Source organism: Bos javanicus, chromosome 23, assembly GCF_032452875.1.
Source record: "Bos javanicus breed banteng chromosome 23, ARS-OSU_banteng_1.0, whole genome shotgun sequence".
NCBI lineage: Eukaryota > Metazoa > Chordata > Mammalia > Artiodactyla > Bovidae > Bos > Bos javanicus.
The window spans coordinates 13,650,907-13,668,450 of record NC_083890.1 but is presented as its reverse complement, the minus strand read 5'-3'; the positions used below and the strand labels follow the sequence as shown (position 1 = coordinate 13,668,450).

At 41.6% G+C, this 17,544-nt stretch overlaps 1 protein-coding gene across 5 annotated transcripts in view; it reads left to right on the top strand.

The window, feature by feature from the left end:
• KIF6 (kinesin family member 6) overlaps positions 1 to 17,544 on the top strand; it is a 422,151-nt gene that overhangs the window by 4,485 nt on the left and 400,122 nt on the right. For all 5 annotated transcript variants that reach the window (XM_061398076.1, XM_061398073.1, XM_061398075.1 and 2 more), the window contains exons 2-3: positions 301 to 410; positions 7,721 to 7,795. In XM_061398076.1, coding sequence (XP_061254060.1) covers positions 301 to 410; positions 7,721 to 7,795 — 185 coding nt within the window. The remainder of the gene's footprint in view (positions 1 to 300; positions 411 to 7,720; positions 7,796 to 17,544) is intronic.

The window sequence follows — 17,544 nt, the reverse complement described above, 5'->3', positions numbered from 1 at the left end:
TTTTCTCAACAATGGAGACAGACACTCAAATACTCAAATTTAAGTATTAGATAATGCAAAGAGGATCTGAGTTTTGATCAGACATTGATTTAGGTTTTACTTTTTGTTCAGTTCCATATATTTGTTTGAGTGTGCACAGAGTTTAAACAGGAAAATTATCCAAGTTGTGCTGTGTTATGACTTTTTATCTGAAAAGTACAGTTTTTAAAATACTATTACAATGCATGTCATAATAACATGGTCATTGTTCAAGTCATAATTTTATCATTTTATATCCATTTGTTGTCTTCATATTTGCAGATTTATTCCATAGATGAAGATGAAAAATTAACACCTAGCTTGGAAATCATCTTACCTCGTGATTTGGCAGATGGATTTGTGAATAATAAGCGAGAAAGCTACAGATTTAAGTAAGCTTTCCTTTTTTTCATCTTCAGTTCTGTTTTACTATTGAAGTAACTCTTGTCCTGCTTTAATATCCACTGTGAAATCATTGGTATCATTTCTTGGGGAGAATGTAGTACAGTTCTCTGTCTTATCTAGTAAATAGAATTCAAGTTGTCTTTTCACTGCTGTGCCCAGAATTAAAAAGGGGGTATATTTCTGTATCCAACAGGATATCCTAAGATCCTACTCTTTTGTTTTTTTTTAATTACATCTGTTTATCAAGTGTTATCTTTTTCCTTCTTGGCCCACTTATAGGACGTTCAATGCATGACTAAAATTTATTAAAGATGACAACTTAAGGAACAATCTGTATGCTGAATAGATGAGCTTTCTTAATAACCTAAAAGGCATAATGACCTCACCTGGGCATATGTACACTCTGTACCTGTACTGTCTGTTGTACCAGCCACTCGCCACGTGTAGCTCTTAAGCACTTGAAATGGAGCTGGTCTGAATTGAGATGTGCTGTGAGTATGAGACATATCAAGGGTTTTGAAAGATTACTATGAAATAAAGAATATAAAAAAGCTCAATAATTCTTTTCATATTAACTACACAGTAAAGTGAAAACATGTTGAATATATTGTGCTAAAATATATTATTAAATTTAATTTCACCTGTTTCACTTCAGTTCAACAATGTGGCTAGTAAAAATGTTAAATATATACTCGTATTTATGGGTCGCGTTTTATTTCTCTGGCACAGTGCTGAACTGCAAGATGCAAGCAGCATTCAGCCACTCCTGGATTGTCATCAGTGCCTTTGGGCCAAATACTCTCCTAGTAGGCAGGCCTTACATTTGGAGATTATGGCTGTTGCGTACTGTCTTTACTCTCCAGATGGCATAATTTCTTTTAATCCACACTTTTAATTTCTGGAGAAGTTTGAGCTCAAGTTAAACCCATATTTAATCTCTGGGCCAAATGAGAAGGGAATGGCTACCCACTCCAGTATTCTTGCCTGGAAATTTTCATGGACAGAGGAGCCTGGCGAGCTACAATCCATAGCATCACAAACAGTCGGAGACAACTGAGCGACTCTGTGTGGTCCTGCTGAAGGCATCCTAATTGCTCTCTTGTGTTCTAGGCTGTTCTGCATGGGCCTTAATTTGAGACTGTTCCTGCCCTTGTGCATGGATGGAACCACCTCAGATATTTTTTGTGTGTTTCTCTCTCTCTACTTCTTATTTCTCCTCCCTCCTCGTTATGATGGAGGAGACATAGACATATCTTTGTCTCATAAAGATTCTCTTTGGTCTTCACAACTCCTCCCATTATGTCTGTCATGGTTATCTCTCCCACCACCTCCAGCCCATCTTTGTCTTGTGTCTCCTTTTACAGTAAGCACAGCAGAAGGACTAGCCCAGGGTTGCATGGTGAGGTAGGTCTAACCTTGTCTTTGTGGCTCCTCATTGCCTTGTATTCTGTCCCTTAAGGAGTAGCCTTGTAATACATGACTTACTTTTCTGAAGGTGGCATTCTCCCACTGGTATAAGCATACTACATACCTTACTAGCTATGACTTAATGACAACTGGGCTAGGCCTGTCTCCACAAAGCCACAATTTCCTAAAACATTGTGTTCAGCTTGATTCTGTTTGATGGCTAAGAAACAATTGGCCATGTCCCTATCTTTTGAAGAAGGCAATGGCACCCCACTCCAGTACTCTTGCCTGGAAAATCCCATGGACGGAGGAGCCTGGAAGGCTGCAGTCCATGGGGTTGCTAAGAGTCGGACATGACTGAGCGACTTCACTTTCACTTTTCCCTTTCATGCATTGGAGAAGGAAATGGCAACCCACTCCAGTATTCTTGCCTGGAGAATCCCAGGGACGGGGGGAGCCTGGTGGGTTGCCGTTTATGGGGTCGCACAGAGTCGGACACGACTGAAGCGACTTAGCAGCAGCAGCAGCAGCTATCTTTTGGCCATTTCCAAAGTATGCTGTATGTTATGCAGATATAAACAGTATATTTGCACATACGCTTATTGAAAAAGTGCTGTTTGCTTATTATTTTTAAATCTCTTGATCATTCTTTGTAAACCTCTGAATTAAAAATCTTTATTTTATTTGATGTAATAAAGTAAGATTTATTTTCATAGAAAGATATCTGATTACATTGCTGAATGAATTAAATTCAGTTATAAATACAGAGTGTGTAGTATGATCCATATACATAAAATAAGATTAAATTTAGAAAAGTAAAATTAAGGGATTTTTTTTCTTCATGAGCTTCCCAAAATCCACTGAGCTTTCCAATTTCCATTATGTTATCCCCACAAGTCAGAGAATAGGAAGAACTTTCAATTTGTGTCACCTATAGGATGATAGAAACAAAAAATATTGGCTTTAGTATTTTAAATAAAGAAATTAGTAAATTATGTATGTTCAGAGATAAAATATTTAAGCATCTTAAATGCTGTTTTCACCCAAGAAAATTCATGCAGTCGGTAAATCTTTATTACCCGTCCACTGTGTGCTGTTTTAATGGCCAGGAATACAGCAAGGAATGCACCAAACTTTTGCTCTCAGGTACTTGCATTTTAGTGGGAAAAGATGAACAGGCAGTGTGTGTATGTCAGAAAGTATTGAGTGCTATTGAGGAATATACGGTAAGGAAAGGCGAATAAAGATTGCTGGGATGAGGGCAGCAAACTGGAGGCATGGCTGCAGTTTTTCACAGGGGCTTCAGGGAAGGTGAACATTTTAACAGAAACTTGGAGGAGGTAAGGAAACCAGACACTCTGCTGTGTGAGGGATGGGAATTCCAGGATCAGGATAGAGCAAGAATGGAGTTCCTGGGATGAGAGAGTGCCTGGCTTGCTTGAAGAAGCACAAGGAATGTGTGTGGCTAGAAGACAGTGAGCAAGAGGGCTGGAGGGAGACGAAGGCTAAGGGATAACAGAGTGGCCAGGTCCTTTGGAGCTTTTCCTGAAGTGCTCAGGGAAGGTAATGGAGGGTTGTGAACAGAATAATAGACTAATTTCACTTATGGTTTAGCAGGATCATTCTTGCCAATGTGTAGATAATGGACTGAAAGGGGGCCAAGGGAGACCAGGCAAGAAATTACGGTTGCTTGGGCCAGAGTAGTAGCTAGTGGAAATGTTGAGAAGTAATTGGGTTCTTCTGGCTGTATTTTGAAGGTCAGACTAGCAGAGTTTGCTGATGGGTTGGATACCGAGTACAATGGAAAGAGAGGAGTCAAGCATATATTCTAAGGTTTTGGACTGAACTTTGAAAAAAGTGGAGTTGGCACTTACTAGGATGGAGAAGACCAGAAGAAGCCAGTTTGGGATGAGAAGAAATCAGCATGTACCACATTTGAAATGGAGTATGGGCTTCCCTTGTAGCTCAGTCGGTAAAGAATCTGCATGCAATGCAGGAAACCCGGGTTCGATCCTTGGGTTGGGAAGATCCCCTGGAGAAGGAAATGGCAACCCACTCCAGTATCCTTGCCTGGAAAATCTCATGGACTAAGGACGGAGGAGCCTGGTGGGCTGCGGTCCATCGGGTCACAATGAGTCGGGCACGACTGAGTGACTAACACTGTAGGGAAAACTTACACAATCTTCCAATCCTAAAGGAGGGCAATGCCAAAGAATCTTCAAACTACCACACAACTGCACTCATTTCACATGCTAGCAAAGTAATGCTCAAAATTCTTCAAGCCAGTCTTCAACAGTATGTGAACCAAGAACTTCCAGATGTACAAGCTGGATTTAGAAAAGGTAGAAGAACCAGAGATCAAATTGCCAATGTCCGTTGCACCATAGAAAAAGCTAGAGAATTCTGGAAAACCATCTACTTCTGCTTCATTGACTATGCTAAAGCCTTTGACTGTGTAGATCACAACAAACTGTGGAAAATTCTTAAAGAGAAGGGACTACCATACCACCTTACCTGCCTCCTGAGAAACCTGTATGTAGGTCAAGAAGCAACAGTTAGAACTGGACGTGGACAATGGACTGGTTCAAAATTGGGAAAGGAGTATGTCAAGGCTATTTGTCACCCTGCTTATTTAACTTATATGCAGAGTACATCATGTGAAATTCTGGGCTGGATGAAGCACAAGCTGGAATCAAGACAGTGGGGAGAAATATCAATAACTTCAGATATGCAGATGACACCACCTGCAGAAAGTGAAGAGGAATTAAGAGCCTCTTGATGAAGGAAGGTGAAAGAGGAGAGTGAAAAAGCTGGCTTGAAACTGAACATTTGAAAAATGAAGATCATGGCATCTGGTCCTATCACTTTATGGCAACTAGATGGGGAAACAGTGGAAACAGTGACAGGCTTTATTTTCTTGGGCTCCAAAATCACTGCAGATGGTGACTGCAGCCATGAAATTAAAAGACGTTTGCTCCTTGGAAGAAAAGCTATGACAAACCTAGACAAACCTATTAAAAAGCAGAGACGTTACTTTGCCTACAAAGGTCCATATAGTCAAAGCTATGGTTTTTCCAGTAGTTATGTATGAATGTGAGAGCTAGGCAATAAAAAAGGCTGAGCACTGAAGAATTGATGCTTTCAAACTGTGGTGCTGGAGAAAACTCTTGAGATTCCCTTGGACAGCAAGGAGATCAAACCAGTCACTCCTAAGGGAAGTCAACCCTGAATATTCACTGGAAGGACTGATGCTGAAACTGAAGCTCCAAAACTTTGGCTACGTGTTACAAAGAGCAGGCTCAGTGAAAAAGACCCTAATGTTAGGAAAGATTGAAGGCAGGAAAAGGGGACAACAGAGGATGAAATGGTGAATGGCATCACCTACTCAATAGACACTAGTTTGAGCAAGCTCTGTGAGATAGTGAAGGATAGGGAAGCCTGGTGTGCTGCAGTCTATAGGGCCACAAAGAGTTGGACATGACTGAGCAACTGAACAACAGCAATAACATGACCTCCTAATAAATTAAAGGACTGCTTGGAATCAGGAAACTTAAGTTATATCTCAAGACACACGATAGATTAGCTCCAGGACCAAAAGTAAATTGCTTTATCTCTCCAAGTCTCAGTTTCTTCTTCTGGAAAGGATTAGATTAAACCTCTTAAACTCTACGATTTTATTTTGCTTTTTAGTGGCTTTCAGAAGACAGTTGATCATAATGAATTTCCAGATTGTTGTACAACTCTGTTATATAAAAGAAGATGTTTGAGAGTGATTATATTTGATGTTTAATGCACAATGTATGATTTATTGAACCTCCTCCCATCTCTTTGGTTTACACGATGGTAGATGTCATTCCCCTTCAGGAAGTGGGGCTGTGTATCTGTGTTAGTCCCTCAGTCGTGTCTGACTCTTTGCAACTCCATGGACTGTAGCCCACCAGGCTCCTCTGTCCATGGGATTCTCCAGGCAAGAATACTGGAGTGGGTTGCCGTTCCCTTCTCTAGGGGGATCTTCCCGACCCAGGGATCAAACCCAGGTGCCCTGCATTGCAGGCAGATTGTTTACCATCTGAGCCACCAGGGAAGTGTAAGGAAGTAGGCTTGGGAGTGACTAATTCATTTACTCAGTCATCACCAACTTGGTAAAAGAATCAAAACAGCCTCAGAAACATCGTCATCACCGAAAAGCGCCACTGGGTCCGTGCTCAGACATCACAGTGGGCAGTTCTCCAAAGAGCACTTGAGCAGCGGTGTTATCTCAATATTCGTATCTGAAGCCCTCAAACACCTTTGGGGTCTTGAGGAGTGTTCTGGGCACACTCAGTAAATATTGCTAAATTATAATCCTGTCTGCTAAATGAGTACCCAGAGCACCTTACAATCTCTCTTTATATACAGTTTCATTATTTGCTTCTTCAAAAGGGTGGTTGTTATGGTATAGGAATCTTTTGAAATGAATGTTGTTGAAAGACAGTGAAATTCATTCCATTTTATATTTCCAACCCAGCTCCAGACATCCTTCTGAACTCCTTAGTAGTGAAAACAAACCTACATTTCATGTCATCTCTACTTTAATTGAACTGGTGCCCAATTCATTGGAGTGGGCAGACACACACACCACTTTGAAAGCTGCTTAGGACGTGTATGTTTCAAAGGCTTTGCTCTAAAATTCTCCCCCTCCCAATTTTTATTTCGAAAACTTTTAACTATGCAGAAGAAGTGGAGGAATAATGCAATCAAATCTCCTTTACCCTTTGTGGGAGAGTCACCAATTTATTAACGTTTTGCCCTGTCCACTTATATTCCCTCTCTCTCTGTCTCTCCGCCTTCTCCTTGCCTTTTCCCTGCTTCTCACCTTTCCTTCCCCCATTTGTCTTGCTGTCTCTCTCTTCATGATGTTTGGAATGGGGGCCATACTTGCTGGTAGTGCGTAAACACTGTATAAGGATGGGTTGAGCATCTTCCTGGGGCTTCCCTGGTGGCTCAGATGGTAAAGGATCCACCTGCCGTGCAGGAGACCTGGGTTCAGTCCCTGGGTTGGGAGGATCCCCTGGAAGAGGGCATGGCAACCCACTCCAGTATTCTTGCCTGGAGAATCCACATGGACAGAAGGGCCTGACAGGCTACAGTCCATGGGGTCACAAAGAGTCAGACACAACTAAGTGACTAAGCACACACAGCACAGCGCCTCTTCCCGGTGTTGGCAGTGCTCGTGATCCTGTCCTAAGCTAAGGTAATAAGAGTGCAGTGGACACCATCCTATCTCCCCGGTACCCTAGCTGTGCCAGTCACATCAAGATCTCCTTTACAATGCAGCTCTATTTTAACTTACTGTTTGACTTTTGACTTTGAGCAACAAAATGAAATAAACTATCCTGAGAATTAAGTAGCTGATCCTAGGATGCGGTAACTAATGGAAAATAAACCTCAACTCAAGACATTAAAACTGAGTTCAGTGATCATGCATTCCACAGCTGCGTCTTTTTCTTGCAGGTCAGACATCAGAAGTTCTTTGGCTGTTTACGTCCTGTTCTTGGGTTTCCATTTCATGCACTTAATCTCGATCTGAATTTGATGCCAATTGCAGACACTGTCCCTCTTGAGAGCTAAAAAACACACAGTTTATTATTTGGTTCAAAGCTGCTGCAGTTTTTCAGAGGGATTTATTGTGCAGATCTTGTCAAAGCAATACTGTTTACCCACCATTTGTATACAGGGGTACAAGAGCTCAGTGTGTTTGGGGCTACAGGGCAAACATTGTGTTAGGTTAGGTAAGCCTAGTGATGTAAATATGGGGTAATTTACAGAGCTTTTAGGAGGAAAAAAATGGATTAATCCAATAGGGTTTGAAGGCTCAGCTTTTAAATAATTACTGTTTTCACATTTGCAGATTTCAAAGGATTTTTGATCAGGATGCAAAGCAGGAGACCATTTTTGAAAACATTGCCAAACCAGTTGCTGAGAGGTAGGATTTCCTATATTTTGTTCAGTGGGTTAGTGGTTTTTCATCTTGCCTTCAATTCTCAGATAATTGTGGTAATGTGCTTCAGTCTATCAATTATATACTCAGGCTGCAGGGCATGTGATGATGGCGGCGCTAATACTTTCTCTTCTCACAGCTTGTTTGTTTTAGATTTAGATACTGAGCCTCAAAACAAACCGATCAGATGGATAGAAGAGCTATTACTACTCCCATTTTGAAAGATATGTAAATCTCCGAGGATTGGAGAGACTAAGTAGCACTGCTCAGGGCTGGTAGCTAGTGGTGGCAGAGTCCTAGATGGTTGTCTAACTGTTAGGTCCAGTGCTGTTTGCTCAGGACAGTATTTCACGCCTATGGTTAGATGGATGAAGGACTGTGACACCTGGAAGGCCTAATTCTGATTGACCCAGCTCTGGTCGTGTCCGACTCTGTGCGTCCCCACAGACGGCAGCCCACCAGGCTCCGGCATCCCTGGGATTCTCCAGGCAAGAACACTGGAGTGGGTTGCCATTTCCTTCTCCAATGCATGAAAGTGAAAAGTGAAAGTGAAGTCGCTCAGTCGTGTCCGACTCTTCGTGACCCCATGGACTGCAGCCTACCAGACTCCTCCGTCCGTGGGATTCTCCAGGCAGGAGTACTGGAGTGGGGTGCCATTGCCTTTTCCAGACCCAACTCTACCTCAGGGTAATACCTCTATTTCAAAACTTGGCTCTTCACTTAGGTCCCTTTTGTTTTTGCATATCCAGGTAGTTGTGGGCTGCTGACTACTAAAACCAAACTCACCTGAGAATAAATAATTCTGAATAAATCAGAGTGCCATTTTATTAATATATGTTGGTGAAGTCTCCTTGGTACTAGATGCTCAAGTCCTTAGATAAGCACCTTCTCCTATAGGGAGTCTATATGGGAAATTACTACTAATAAGGTGGCTTTCAGCTCCTGAAATTACTGGGTGATTTTAATGATCTAAGTATCCCCAGATACTTCTATCTTTATGACTAGAATGAAAAATACTTCTGCTGAAAAAACTCATTTTTCAAGTCTACTGATCAGTGCATTCTCAACCACAACCTTGCCGAAAATGTATCAACACATATTGTCTCCAAAGTACCTGTTTCATGAATACTACTCAAACCATGCCCTTCTCTCTTTTTTTTTCCCCCCAGCTTTATCGAGATATAATTGACATATGACATTGTGTACGTTTAAGGTATATGTGTTGCTTTGACACATTTATAAATGATGTCACCAAAATGATTATCACCATAGTATCAGCTACCACGTCCATCTCATCACATAGTTCCCATTTCTTTTTTGTGCTAAGAACATTTCAGATTTGCCCTCATAGCAACATTTAAGTATTTGGTACATATAAGAGTATTATTAGCTACAGTCACCATGCTGTCCATTAGATCCCTGAACTTAAGCCATTCTCTTTTTATACTGTCTTCCATCACAGTTGGTAAGATATAATTGAATAGGCTTAAGCTATTTTATGGAGAAGGCAATGGCACCCCACTGCAGTACTCTTGTCTGGAAAATCCCATGGATGGAGGAGCCTGGTAGGCTGCAGTCCATGGGGTCTCGAAAGTCGGACTCGACTGAGGGACTTCACTTTCACTTTTCACTTTCATGCATTGAGGAAGGAAATGGCAACCCACTCCAGTGTTCTTGCCTGGAGAATCCTAGGGATGGGGGAGCCTGGTGGGCTTCCATCTATGGGGTCGCACAGAGTCGGACACAACTGAGGTGACTCAGCAGCAGCAGCAGCAGCTATTTTAGTTGTAGTCACAGTCCAGTAGCGTCTCTCTAAATTCAGGTCTCCTTGACTGGGTGTTGTATATTTTTAAAATTCTGTTCTTTTTAGTAATGTTTCAGTTTGTGTCATTTTTCAGGCAGCTCATCTTGTGTGTTTTATTTTGTGATGTCCCAGTGTCTTGTGGGAAAGGGACATCAGTTTGTGTTTCCTGGATGTCTATTTATTGCCCCCCATTACTGACTCCCTCTCCCATCTTGAGCCCACTTCCCACTCTGGCTCCTGCTGTGCCCTCTGCCTGGAATTCTCTTTCTTCAGAAATCTGCCTAGTTGCTTTCCGAGCTCTTTTGAGGCCTTTGCTCGTGTATCCCCTTCTCAGTCAGGCCATCTGTTCTTAGTACCCAACTTGAAACTGTGTTCCCTGTCACCCTTCCCTATATATTTGCTTTAGCATCTGACATACTATATAGTTTCCTTACTAGTTTTTTTTTTTTTTTTTGCTTGTCAGCCTTCTACCAGAACAAAAGCTCCATGAAGGCTGGGGATTTATTTGTCTTGTTCATGATTTGACAGAGATACCCGACTTGATGATGACAAGATCTCAAAAATAACAGGCAAGGGCTTTGTTATCCAGGATGCTCAAGTTGTTATCAAGGTTGCTCAAGTGAATTATATCATTTATCAATAGGAAACATTCCTCATTGTCCTTTTTAATACTTTTCTTCTTGTATCCCAATTTTCCTGAAACCGTTTTTGCTGGGTTTTTTTTTTCCCCCCCTGTTGGGCTTTATCTAGTTTCTCTGTCTCAAGCTCTTCACTCAGCTTCCCTGGGTCATTTTGTTTTTAAATATAGGTCTGGTGAATAAAATATAGCAGACCTTTGCCTTCATAGCCAAATTCAGAGTCCCTGATATTTGATTAATTACTTTAACCTATTTATATTTATTATAGTTACTGTAATAGTGTTTGGAGCAATTCTTCTTCTCTATTTATTTTTTCCCCCATTTATCATACTCTCTATTTTTTCCCCTTTCTTGCTTTTTGTTTGTGCTCTTTGTTGTTTTTTGCTGCTTTATTTTCTCTCTCAAAGTGTAAACACGTCTCTGTGATTTAATTCAGATATTTAAGCTCATCTGTGCTTTTTCTCAACATCTAAACTTCTTCCCTCTTGCTTGTCTGGCCCTCTGCTGCTCGGGCAGGGCCCTTAGCACACTTTTACTTTGCCTTTCCTACTCTCCTAGCACTTTAACTGTTGAGATCTACCCATGATTCCATTCTGGGTCGTTATTTTCATGATCAACATTTACTTAAGCTTACCTGTAACTTTTATTTGTTTCTTTGCTCATCAGTGTTTCTTATACTTATGTCTGTTTCTTGGGTTCTCTTTTAGTTTTGCTGGTAATCATCATTAACAATTTTTTTAGCGAGCACTCAAGACTGAGGAGCTTTCTGAAGCTTTCATTCTCCTTCACAATTAAATGACCATTTGGCCAGGTATAGAATTCTAGGTTAAAAAATAATTTCTCTCATCACTGTGAAGACATTGCATCATTGTCTCCTTGTATGCAGTGTTGCTGAAGAGATGCCAGGGTCTATCTGGACCTTATTTCTTAGGAATTACACTTTTGTCCTAGATGTTTTTGGATTTTTTTTTTCTTTTTGTATTCTCTATCACCTCCCTTTTAACTTAATAACTTTTACAATTTTATTTTTTCATTTGTAGGAAATGAAAAAAAAAGGTATATTCTTGTTTATTGGTGTGATGTCCTTTCTCCTTCCGAAGAAAAATAGCATCTTTTCTTGGAAACACTGGCTTTTCTTTCTACATGCAGTTTCTCTGTGTGAATGTTCTTCTTTTGTAGAGTTGGTGCCTTGCTTTTCACCTACAGAATTTTCTCAGATGTTTGGTGATTCTCAGGGGTGGGCTCACCTCTGTCAGTTGCAAGGGCCGTCATCTGTTTGGGAACGTGGTTTCTGTTCTCCGTGGCTCCCCTCATGTCTGTGGTGAAGGAATGGTGTGTGGGCTGTGGGCAGGGTGTCCCTGAGCGGTTCTGCTGGATGTGAGAATGCTCTTTTCTCCTGGTTGTTGCTTACCACCAGGGACTCTGGTCACTGTCAGTAATCCAGGCTCTTCCTCTGCTGTAAAGTGTTCTTCAACGTTGGATGGACAGGTGGAGGCAAACTCACACCTCTCTCTGATTCATCTGCAGAGGAGGGAGTCATTAAGCAAATTAACACTGGACTAAGAACCAGGAGAATCACTATTTTCATTTCCTTTAAATATGTCATATGCAGTATGTTCATGCTTTCTGAAAACTTGAATTGTGTGACTCTGAAGTGGTAAAATACAAGGTAACAATAAAATCTCATTTATATACAATATTTGAAATAATAATTACCCCCATAAATTGAAAAAAAAAATTAAAGAATTGTTTAACTTGGCAGTCCTGGTGAATGGAATCTGTGCCACTTTAGATGTTAAATGGAAATGTCTGCTCCTGATGAAGATTGGTCTCCAGGAACAAATTCCCAGCATAAATCCAGTTCATCTCCACCATGCTTTAAAGCTTCCCTATTGGGCTAACCCATTGTAGCTTAATTCTGGTTGCTGAGTGCAATTGGAGCTAAATAAAATTAATCATATTTCTTTCCAAAATTCTGTAATTCAAGAATCTTACTATTTTTAGACATGCCTTTTCCTACTTAATTCAAATCAGTAATATGACTCATGACTGCAGATTTGCGGGACTGGTGGTGAGAATTCATAAAGCTTTAAACTTGTATCTTTGTGGTTATTTGCTGTTTGGCAGTCTCCACTAGGAAACACATCCCACCTCTTCTAAACTTTATTTTCCTGAAATATATCCTTTGTTGTTTAGCAACAGATAAAAACTACCTTCTGTCATATTAATTTTTGCTCACTGGTTTTGGAATAACTTTTTGGAAAGATAAATTTTAGGAAGTCCACAGATGTGTTTAGTGTGTGCTGTTGAACCATAGAAAAGAGTTTGTAGCTTTATTTGATAAGTTACCTGGGGTTATGCTTCTCAGACCGGAGTGTGTCGATCTTGGGAGTATGTGGTGCTCTACGAGGGGATACTTGAGGCCACAGACTGAACATGGCACATCATTCTGGAGTGTGAATTTTACTTAAAGATTGACTCAGAAAACTTTGAGGTCTAGACGTTTTGGAGGTTTTATCACATGCACTCGTAAATCTGCAGAATCCCAGTGTTCCAGCCAATCTTATGTTATACTTAAAAGCTTCAGATGTAGGAAATTTGTACAGTGAGTGCTTTAGGAAAAATTTGGAGATTTAGTGTTAGAGAAGAACATGATTGGACTGAAATGAATAGGGTGCACATTGCCAGGAGGACGGGTTGTGACAAAGATGTAGGTCCCCACAGTGGGCCCCACAGGATGGGTAAAGCCTCTGCATTGCAACAAGGCAGCCAGGTTGGTTTTGAAAATCTACTGTGAACCACTGCTTTTTAACCTTTGATTTCATGAATGGTGAACAATATCAAGGGCAGCCTGTCAATTTATGAGAAGAAGAGCCTGAGGGGAAAAGAAAGCTCCCAGGGTCATGACCTCAGGAAGAATGTCTGTCCACCTGTGCTCTGACTGGGTGGGAGGCCAGGGCTTGGTTTGAGGGGTTTCCTCCCAGAGCAGGTAGTCCCACCCTCCCATGGGGCCAGGGCCTAGCCCATCAGGGCTGTCATCTGTGCCCTAGAAAACAGGCCTGGCTGGTGATGCTGTGGGTCACATCGCTTGCCCAGTTCCTGCAGCACAAGCAGTGAATGTAGATCCTGCACCTTCAAGACAAGAGAAGCAGAATGGGAGACAAGGAGGGCCACAGAAGAGTATTTAATATCATTGGCCAGCTATTCACCTCCATGTACTCATGCTTCTACTTTGGCTCGAAAAAATTTTGCAACAAGTAGAATAATCACGTTCTGGCCTCAGCCCTGTGATAACTCATTGTGTGACTCTGGGTCAGGCATGTCCCTTCTGAACCAGTTCTCCCATATGAAAAAGGCTGATGCTAATAATATCAAGTTTACCAGGTTCTGAAGATGCAAAGAAGCAATGCCTGTGAATGGACTTTGTGAACGTCAATGCCCTGTTCAATCTAAGGGTTGAAAAGTTAGAAATCTTCATTATTTCTGGCACTTTAAAACTCTGCCCACTCACTTCTGTCTCCAAACAAAGGTGAAATCGATGTACTTCTCTATAAGTCTCTTCCTTGCTGTTTTTGTTGCTAAGTTGTGTTGGACTCTTTTGGGACCTTATGGACTGTAGCCCACCGGGCTCTCTGTCCCTGGAATTCCCCAGGTAAGAATACTGCAGTGGGTTGCCATTTCCTTCTCCAGGGGAATCTTCCTGACCCAGGGATCAAACCTGCATCTCTTGCAACCCTCTTACTAAGTGCTGCTAAAAACTCTGGGCATTGTATTTAAAAGAACATAAAGATAAAAGGGTAGAGATAAAAGGATAGACTGGTGAGAGGGCCTCAGGACCTAAAGGAATGACCCAGCAGTGAGTTTCCAGTGTGTTTTTTTTGCTGTTGTTGCCTGGTGTATTCCAGGCTGGATGCTAGAAAAACTGGCAACCAAGAAACACCAGTAGACTTAGACAAAAGTAAAGAAAGTGAAGTCGCTGAGTCGTGCCCGGCTCTTTGCGACCCCATGGACAGGAGCCTGCACCAAGCTCCTCCGTCCATGGGATTTTCCAGGCAAGAGTACTGGAGTGGGTTGCCATTTCCTTCTCCAGGGAATCTTCTTGACCCAGGGATCGAACCCAGGTCTCCCGCATTGTAGACAGACGCTTTACCGTCTGAGCCACCAGGGAAGTCAAGACAAAAGTGCCCGCCAAATTCTGCTCTCTATAACCAAGGCACCAGGAAAGGGGGCAACCCAGTGAGACATATTTTTAAATACTGGTTGCCCTACTCCATCCAAATACTATGGAAAAACCCACAGCCCTACCTTCATCCAGCAAAGCCTGGCTATAACAAGGCACCCCATTCCGCTGCTGCCAGGGTGGTATCTGAGAAGGAGTGGAAGGACTTTCCTCCCCTCTCAGAGGTAACAACTTCCCCTCTCCCCTCACCCAGGTTGTCAGTGGAAGTCTTACAGGGATCCTGGAGTTCACCACCATCAGCCTCCCCACCCTATAACACAGATCATAGAATGATCTGACAAGTATTTTAAAGCAACCATCATAAAAAATGTTTCACTGAGCAATCATGAAAGTGTTTGAAAGAAATGAAAAGATATAAAGTCTTGGTGAAAAAAAAAAAAGATATAAAGAAGAACCAAATGGGAATTTTAGACTTAAGATATAATAACTGAAATTAAAAATATAGTGGGTGGGTTCAATAACAGGATGGAGAGGTCAGATGAAAAAGTCAATAAATTTTAATATGTAACAATAGAAATTACCCAATTTGGGCACTAGAAAATAGACTGGAAAAAAAAAAAAAGATGCCCAGGGACCTGTGAGAACTACAGCAAAAGATCCACCATTCATGTTATCAGAGTCCTGAAGGACAGGAGAAAGAATATAGATGAAAAGCATTCAAGGAAATAATGACTGAAGATTCCCAAAATTTGGCAAAAGGCATAAACCTAGAACTTTATGAAGCTGAGAAAGTTCCAAACAGGATAAACTCAAAGAAATCCACTTGAAAACAAACATTAAACTTCAGAAAACTAAAGACAAAGAAAAATGTCTGAAAACAATGAGGAAGAAATGATATCGCACCTACATGGAAAAAATAGTTTGAATTATAGTGTTTTTCATACTCCACTCCAGAAAGCTTGGAGTCTAGAAGGAAGTAGCAGAATATTCTCAAGTGCTGAAGGAAAAGAACTCTCAGCCCAGAACCCTATTCCCAGTGTAATTAATTATCCTTCAGGAATAAAGGGGAAATAAAGACATTTTCAGACAAAGGAAGACTGAGAATTAGTTGCCAGCCTATCTACCCTAAAAGAAGGGAGAAATGAAGTTCTTAAAAAGAAGGAAAATGAAAAAAGAATGAATCTTGGAACATCAGAACAAAAGAAGGAACAAGCAAAAGAACAGAAATATAACTAACAAATTTTTCTTCTCTTGAGTTTCAAAAGTTGTTTAATGAAGCAAAAAACAAAGCATTACCTGATGAGTTAAAAACAGGGAAGGGTAACGGGATTTAAAAGGAAGAACTGTACAAAAAAGATATTCATGACCAAGATAAGCATGATGATGTGATCATTCACCTAGAGCCAGACATCCTGGAATGTGAAGTCAAGTGGGCCTTAGAAAGCATCACTACGAACAAAGCCAGTGGAGGTGATGGAATTCCAGTTGAGCTATTTCAAATCCTGAAAGGTTATGCTGTGAAAGTGCTGCACTCAATATGCCAGCAAATTTGGAAAACTCAGCAGTGGCCACAGGACTGGAAAAGGTCAGTTTTCATTCCAATCCCAAAGAAAGGCAATGCCAAAGAATGCTCAAACTACTACACAATTGCACTCATCTCACACGCTAGTAAAGTAATGCTCAAAATTCTCCAAGCCAAGCTTCAGCAATACGTGAACCGTGAACTTCCAGGTGTTCAAGCTGGTTTTAGAAAAGGCGGCGGAACCAGAAATCAAATTGCCAGCATCCACTGGATCATCGAAAAAGCAAGAGAGTTCCAGAAAAACATCTATTTCTGGTTTATTGACTATGCCAAAGCCTTTGACTGTGTGGATCACAATAAACTGTGGAAAATTCTGAAAGAGATGGGAATACCAGACCACCTGACCTGCCTCTTGAGAAACCTATATGCAGGTCAGGAAGCAACAGTTAGAACTGGACATGGAACAACAGACTGGTTCCAAATAGGAAAAGGAGTACGTCAAGGCTGTATATTGTCACCCTGCTTATTTAACTTCTATGCAGAGTACATCATGAGAAACACTGGGCTGGAAGAAGCGCAAGCTGAAATCAAGATTGCCAGGAGAAATATCAGTAACCTCAGATATGCAGATGACACCACCCTTATGGCAGAAAGTGAAGAGGAACTAAAAAGTGAAAGTGAAAGAGGAGAGTGAAAAAGTTGGCTTAAAGCTCAACATTCAGAAAACTATGATCATGGCATCTGGTCCCATCACTTCATGAGAAATAGATGGGGAAACAGTGGAAACAGTGTCAGACTTTATTTTCTGGGGGCTCCAAAATCATTGCAGATGGTGATTGCAGCCATGAAATTAAAAGATGCTTACTCCTTGGAAGGAAAGTTATGACCAACCTAGAGAGCATATTCAAAAGCAGAGACATTACTTTGCCAACAAGGTCTGTCTAGTCAAGGCTTTGGTTTTTCCAGTGGTCATGTATGGATGTGAGAGTTGGACTGTGTAGAAAGCTGAGCTACGAAGAATTGATGCTTTTGAACTGTGGTGTTGGAGAAGACTCTTGAGAGTCCCTTGGACTGCAAGGAGATCCAACCAGTTCCTTCTAAAGGAGATCAGCCCTGGGTGTTCTCTGGAAGGAATGATGCTAAAGTTGAAACTCCAATACTTTGGCCACCTCATGCGAAGAGTTGACTCATTGGAAAAGACGCTGATGCTGGGAGGGATTGGGGGCAGGAGGAGAAGGGGACGTCAGAGGATGAGATGGCTGGATGGCATCACCAACTTGATGGACGTGAGTTTGAGTGAATTCCGGGAGTTGGTGATGGACAGGGAGGCCTGGCGTGCTGCAATTCATGGGGTTGCAAAGAGTCGGACACGACTGAACGACTGAACTGAGCTGAACTGAAGGATTCCCAAGTGGCACAGTGGTAAAGAATGTGCCTGCCAATGCAGGAGCCACAGGAGATGCAGGTTTGATCGCTGGGTTGGGAAAATTCCCTGGAGGAGGAAATAGCAACCCACTCCAGTATTCTTGCCTGAAGAATCCCATGGACTGCCTGGTAGGTGCAGTCCTTGGGGGTCACAAAGACTGCCTG